The 7,551-nt window shown below is 29.5% G+C and overlaps 1 protein-coding gene across 1 annotated transcript; it reads left to right on the top strand.

Annotated features, from left to right (window-relative positions):
- Positions 1-1,115: 1,115 nt before the first annotated feature.
- On the top strand, positions 1,116-6,851 carry LOC112783490 (uncharacterized). Its single transcript, XM_025826459.3, has 8 exons — positions 1,116-1,520; positions 1,643-1,773; positions 2,975-3,407; positions 3,821-3,897; positions 4,017-4,053; positions 5,180-5,408; positions 5,913-6,240; positions 6,342-6,851. The coding sequence occupies exons 3-8, from the start codon at positions 3,050-3,052 to the stop codon at positions 6,474-6,476; spliced, it is 1,164 nt and encodes a 387-aa protein (XP_025682244.1). The 5' UTR covers positions 1,116-1,520; positions 1,643-1,773; positions 2,975-3,049; the 3' UTR covers positions 6,477-6,851.
- Positions 6,852-7,551: the final 700 nt, after the last annotated feature.

Here is a 7,551-nt window from a genome sequence, read left to right on the forward strand (position 1 = left end):
ATTTGTCAAATGTTCATCTACAATATATAATTTCACCAATTGCTGTTGAAAGAACCTCTAAAACTAAACTATATATACACGTCCTTGTTTATGCACATTTATTTTCTCCCACCAGAATTGATTATTTTATGTAATTATTTATTTGTTATAATACATACACACGCCCTTACATTATACATTATTAGTGCATTATTAAGCTCTTGTTGAATTGAAATTACTTTTAAAAAAGGCCAAGAATTAGACGACACGCATGGGAACTAGAGGAGGCCTGTGGAAACATGTGTGTTGCCATTAAAAAAGAAGTTGAAGAGAGTAGCTAACATATAAGAATTTGTACACAACAGTGGTATTGAAATAAGGGTGGAATTAAAGTCTAAGTTTAGGTGAGAAGAAATTGAAATGTTGATGAAGGAGTGGACCCCACACATACTTGCTTGCACCTAGCTATGTACTAATTATGAGATTAGGAAAAGTATAGGTAGACAATGAAAATATTAAACAATGTGAACAATGGATATATCGGATATTTATTTCACTATGTGTGCGGATAATTATTCTAATATTAAAATTTAGGTGGATAATTTGGATGATTATTCATGTTATTCAAAAAAATTATTTGTTACCTAACATAACCCTTAAGATTATTATTAGGTCAATTCTTTGATACTGACCATTTTAGTGTCGAATTTGTCTAATTTTTTTAAAATAAATTATTAATATTTTAAAATTATTTATTTTTATATTATTTAAATTAAATATTAATTTTTAACTATTTTTAGTAAATTAGGTATCAAAGTTTAGACATCATAGTGATTCCCTTATTATTATTATTATTATTATAACCATCATGGAGAATTTGATAAAATATATTTCACACAATTATAGAGCCAAAGAAGTCTCTAGCATAGGTCAACACAATTAAGATCATCACAAGAGAGAGAGAGAGAGATTTTAACAACTGTCAAGGGAGAGAGAAGCCCGGTGGCGGGGAGGGGGAGAAAAATGGTGGTAGTTGTCACATGATTTCCACAGTACAATAGGGACCAGCCGCATCTGTTTCCATTATGTAGGTTTATTACAATTTAAAGAGAACAATGCAAGTAGTATAGCAGCCTGTCCCAATAGTGATAATTTTATTCTAATTAATAATCCTATATAGTCATTGTTCTTTTTTTCAATAATGTTTTTTGAAAAAAAAAAAAAGTATATGTATGTTTATTTAGATTAAATTATATAGCATTTTAAAGGTACTCTCATTCTTTCTTATTATAAGGAAAGATGACTAATGTTTTTCCTAAAAGAAAGTCAAACTTATTCTTCTAACATTTTCTAAGAAAAAACTTGAGTTGTATTTAATTTTATATTATATATGTCTTTACCAATATGGCAACATATATCCTTATTGGTTTATATTTATTTTTTAATATATAAGTTAAACTTGATGACTTCAAATTCTGCTGCTGAATGATAGAAGATATGGGATGTGAGACACCAACAAGAGACATCAAAATATAAACCAGGTATATGAATCCACTAGCTCTATCCAATATCCATCTCTTTCTTTTTCAAAGCATGATTGAAAGAGAAATTTTGAATATCTATCAACTTCAATAATCTATTCATGAATTATTATATTCTTTAGGTTAAACAGCTATAGGAGGTGGAGCTTTGGATCATCAAGCTAAGGAATTACTGATTGATGAAGATATGTTTTGGATCATCAAACACTTAGAGAAAGGCACATCATTAGAAGAAGCATCATCATCTTAAATGGTTAGTATTAGTTAGTATTATTATTTTCCATTATAGCTAGGGTGAAACATAAAAATGAAGAAATAAACTCCCAAAAGATCTATAGATATACATATAACATATGCTTTTGCTTTAGCAATTCTTTATCTTCATGAATTTCTTCAACCATCTTCCTCTTTGAAGGGTATGGTTTATTCTAGGGTCATGCAAGCCTTCCTTTCTTTCTTTTGCTGGCTTCTTATTACAATAATGTTTCCATCTAATTATTATTTAATTTCTTCTTAGATATATATATTTATAGTTTTCTAATAATATATATGTATGATGAGCATATAAAGCACTTGTTAAATACATATATCTTTCCAAAGAGTGCCTGTTAAATCTCACTCTTGCTTCAACATATATGTTTTACTAATTCCTAATATCTATCTTTAGCTCTATTATTGGCAAAATAAAAAATAAAAAATTTAAAAAAATTAATTACTAACTCATTTTCAATATATATTCTATGCGATTGTGGTTAATTTAATAATTAATTTTTTTTATGCACATAAAGATAATTGTTAAGTAATATGCTCTCGTCCACATGCCTAGTAATACATAGCAAATTAAATAAGCTAAAACTTAATTTTCTGTTTAATTATTCATCAGAAGTACTCCATGTTAGGAATAATCTTTATATATATATATATATATGCTTCTTTAATTGCAAGCTTAAATAATACTTTTTCAGCTGATCAATTCGTGCAAATATTTGGAGTTAACTCCATAGATGTATATGATTGAGTATGTAATGCAGTTAACACTATAAATTCTAGAAATTATGTAGAGATCTGAAGCATACACGCATTGGTGATCAGATCACAAATTCTAGAATGTAAATAGAAGAAGTTGGTTGCACTATTTATACTTAACTTATGACTTTCTGAACTAATTCTACTGATACGGTTGGATGGATGCTACATAAGTATATAAAATGGCAATGTCTGTCTTTATTCCTTATTAGGTAATGGAAATAAATAAATGGCTTGTTGGTTCTGCGCTATAATTTCTGACATTGTTACTTTACCATACATACCTCACCTCATAGAATTTCCGTGCAGCCCTTAGTAATTGTTGCAGAAAAATTACAGCTTGTCCTCACGTGTTCTTGTTCTTTTCTTTTCTTTCTTTGCATTAACATATATATACTCTTTCCTGTTTGATTGTTTGTTTGTTTCAGACGGTGAATTAATTATACACATTCCATAATACTGCTAATAACTTGGTTTGAGGTGATTGCACAAACAAATTAAACATGTCTAAAGAATATGCGGGTGAGATTATTATTGAAGAAGATGAGGAAACTTCTTCATTGGGATGTTGTTCCCAGAAATGCTCTTCATTTGATTTGAATGAAGAAGCAAGCAGTGAAGAAGAAGAAGAAGGAGGAGGTAAGAATAAGAAGGAGGAGGATGAGGCAGCATGTGAAGAGGAGATCAATGCGAACGGAAGATCAAACTCAAGAGAAGATGAAAGAAATAGTAACAACAAAAACAATGAGAGAAGAGGTGGAGTTAGGCAATATGTTAGATCCAAGATGCCAAGGCTTCGATGGACTCCTGAGCTTCATCTCTCTTTTGTTCATGCTGTTGAAAGACTTGGCGGTCAAGAGAGTAAGTAACTTAGACTGCGTTTGTTTATAGAGACACAAAATCGTGTTCGATAGAAGAGACATAGATAGAGACAATGTGTTCATAGACATTGAATTAGTGTATTTTGTGTCCATCCTGAGAAGAAGGACACAGAAACACTAATAAAGAACATAATTTATTTTTTATTTTTTCTTTCATTATTCTTGTTAATTTTTTATAATTATATTTTTTATTATAACTTACATCTCAAATTTTTTGAATGAAAAAAAAAAAATTTCATAATTTATTTTAGTTATCACCAAATAAAATACAATAACACAAAATTTTAGTTGTCAGTGTCTTATTCTATCTTATTCTCAAAAACAAACACAACCTTAATAACTCTTAATTATTAACTTTTACGTAAAAATAACTGTATTGGTGTATATATACAGGAGCAACACCCAAGTTGGTGCTTCAGTTGATGAATGTGAGAGGGCTCAGCATTGCTCATGTCAAGAGTCACTTGCAGGTATATATATTGACATGCATGCTTATATATTATTGAGAGTAGAATGCTCTTTAACATGATGCAAAGACATCACCACTTGTATTATTATAATTTCGTGATTATCTAATTTTTCATTTCAGATGTATCGTAGCAAGAAACTTGACGAGACCGGCCAAGGTGAGGGCTAACTTCAATTTTGTGTTGCACTGCAAATCATTAATAATGAATACTGAATTTCTTTCTCATTAGCGCAACAAGTACTGAAAATGGGAATTTTTGGAGGGAAAATAATTAAATACGAAAATATTTGATAAAAACAATTAATTAAAAATAATTAAAATTTATTTTATTTAATATTTAATAATTATTATAACAATTAATAAATATTAAATAAACTAAGTTTTGATTTTTTTTATTTTTCTAACATTACCAATTAAATAATACAAAATGAATTATGTCGTCAGTTATATATATTTTTAAACAAACTCATTGTTATTAATTTTAATGTATTGAAAGTATAAATTAATTTTTATGTATGTTTATTTTATAATGATTGTATAAATGATTATTTTTAAAAAATAAATATAATTAAATAATTATGTGAAATATTTGATACTGTTAATTTATTAAAATTAAACTCTTATAATAATGTAAGTTGTTTTTAAAGCAATTCATCTATTGCGTTTCAAATATTAAATTGCATTACTAATACTAAAATTTTATAACTTATATGAAAAAAAAAATACAAGTATTAAAAGAATTACCGACTTAAAATCTAAGTATATTGTTTGGATGAATTTAACCTTTGGCATTGTTAAATGTTTATATAAATTGGAAATCAACATTTGATTTACGTTTTTATTTTTAATATTTTTTATTTTTTAAATTTTATGAAAAAAAATAAAAATAAAAAATAAAAACAAAAAATAACATTTTATTATTTTTATTATTTTTTATTTTTTTATAAAATTAAAAAATAAAAAATATTAAAAATAAAAACACAAACCAAACAAATCTTTATCTATTTTAAGAATAAAAATAGGAATGTAATACAAAAAGATAATATTATACATAAATCTAACAAATATATGACGACTAATATTGGAAAACATATAACCTATATATAAATCTTTATGAGGATGGATATGTGCTTTTCTTGTTACGTAATTGTTGGATTATTAGGGTATGAAGAGTAGTGGCAACAAATTTAATCTGTGTATCTCATAATTATGGAAAGTGATATGTATGAGGAAATTCAATAACTTGAGCTGACAAACATTATTTGATTAAACACTGGATGCAGTATTAGGTCAAACATACAGATCGAGGCAATTGCATGAAGTAGTGGGACGTAGTAGAAATCATCATGAGTTACTCAATCCTCATCAGCATTTCAAGATGGGAAACGGTGGCATTATTCTTGCAACCAATTTCAACCATCATCATCATTTCCAAGGTTCTCTGATGCACCATCACCACCACCCCCACTTCTCCCTTTCATCACGTTCACATGCAATCGCCACCGATTCAGGGTATATATTATGCTCTATATATATACTAGCTAACAATTAAGTTACAGTTATCTTCGTCTCAAATTAATAATCGAAAATTATTAGATAATTTAATAAATTTAACTCGATTATCATTTAATAATTTTAGATTATCAATTTCATACATAGAAGTGGAGTTTAGGTGAGACAATAGAGGTCATAATTTTTCAAATTTTTTATAAAAAATTAATAATATTTTTTTAAAAAATAAAAAATAATTCAATTAGATTCAAATACTTTACTATGATTTAAAACGTTCAGATTTAATTCTCATCTCATCTCTGTTCATACAAAAATACTTGCATGTGAAGTCGACTTTACGTGAAGTTAATACTTCAAAACCGTTTAATAAAAATTTACTCAAATCAGTCAAATCATCTAACTGTTTTCAGGTATTAACTTCACGTGAAGTCAACTTCATCTGAGTTTTCACCGTTAATTAAATATAAATTTGAACCTAGCGTGTGTAATCTCTTTCTATTTTAGGCAACATCAATTGTATTTGAATCATCAAGGATTGAGAGTAACAAGCAACGAAATTGTGTCCTCATCAAGTAATCATCAAGGAAGATCGAGTTCAAACCAAGTTCAAGTGATGGATACGTCTTGCAGAATTGCACCAATTAGACCAAGTCATTTCCTTGAAGAGAAGAAGTGGCCTCCCTTGGAAATTATGAACAATCATCATCAATGGAAGTTCAAGGGTCCTACTATTGGCAACATTCCTGAATCTGTTCAGCCAAGTATCAGAGAGTATTTATCAACCTCCAAGAATAATTTAAGGCTAGAATTTGATCCTCCATTTCGGATAAAGGTAAAGTAGTTAGGGTTAGAAATTAATAAGGGCATACACTGGATGAATAATATAATATAATGTTTTTGTTCATGTACTACTATTATTTGCTACATATGCAGTTGAATGAAGTGAAGAGGGAGAAAAGGGAGGAAAGGTTGCCCGATTTGCAACTAGGTTTGAGTCATGGCGGAGATGGAAGTGATGATGATTGCAGAGAAACACAAGAGATCAGCACTAAGCTTTCACTTTCATAGATCCAGACACTACTACTACACTACTCTAGCTAGCTGCATGCCTAGCTGCTTGTTTTGTCAATATTAATTACATTTCATTAATACAACAACTTAGCTAATTAATTTCTTATTTGTCAGCAATAACTCAAACACAGAACTAGATATAAAGGATCTCGCCATAAAACTAAATGACATGTGTGATAAATGACTTAGAATCATGAGTTCCCATTGGCTATTTATCCTTTATCCTATCAAAGTTTTTGGCACATGCAGCATTATTCAAGGAAGAGTGTTAGAGGACAGCAGATTTTGTGATTTGTACTCATCAATTAGTTATTATTAGTATTTTTAATGGTATGAAATTACATCTAATAATGTGAAATTATTTAATTTTTTTTTGTTAATTAAATGTTGGCCAATTTTTTTTTTTTGTAATAATATGGGGCACTAGCCCAAAAACAAAAAGACTACACAAAAATAATACGAGAGATAGAGAGACTCATTAAGTCATCAATAAGCAAGCTCTGAAGATCTGAAGGAGGCAAGTCTATAAAACTATAACCTGTTAATTGACTCTGAATACTTCTAGCTAACTAGTCTACACACCGATTCGCTTCCCTATAAACATGTCTAAATATAATTTTCCAAGGTTGCTTCATCAACTCTGCTATCTTTCGGATTATGTGGCTGTGGCCATGACTGTCACTGGAGTTTCTCTTAATGTACATGATTGCATTTAGAGAATCCAGCTTTACTATAACTCTTCTCATCCGTAGACTCCATGCTATCTGTAAGCCATAATGAACTCCCCATAGCTCTGCTTGGGTGGCTTGGCAATAGTCCAGGTTCGCCCTGAAGCCTCCGATCCATTCTCCCTCATTAGTTCTGATTAGCCCACCACAGCTCACTTGCCTGCTAATTTCTCGAACTGAGCCATCAATATTCAGTTTCACCCATTCCTAGTTGGGGAGAGCCCACGCTATAGTTGAGATGACTGGATCTCGCTTCACTTCTACAAGTTTGCTCTTCTTGAAGGCCTCCTCTATCCTCCTTGTACTCTCCATAATAATCAAAATGCATCTATCAATTGTAGGTC

The sequence above is a fragment of the Arachis hypogaea genome, chromosome 20 (assembly GCF_003086295.3).
Source record: "Arachis hypogaea cultivar Tifrunner chromosome 20, arahy.Tifrunner.gnm2.J5K5, whole genome shotgun sequence".
Lineage (NCBI taxonomy): Eukaryota > Viridiplantae > Streptophyta > Magnoliopsida > Fabales > Fabaceae > Arachis > Arachis hypogaea.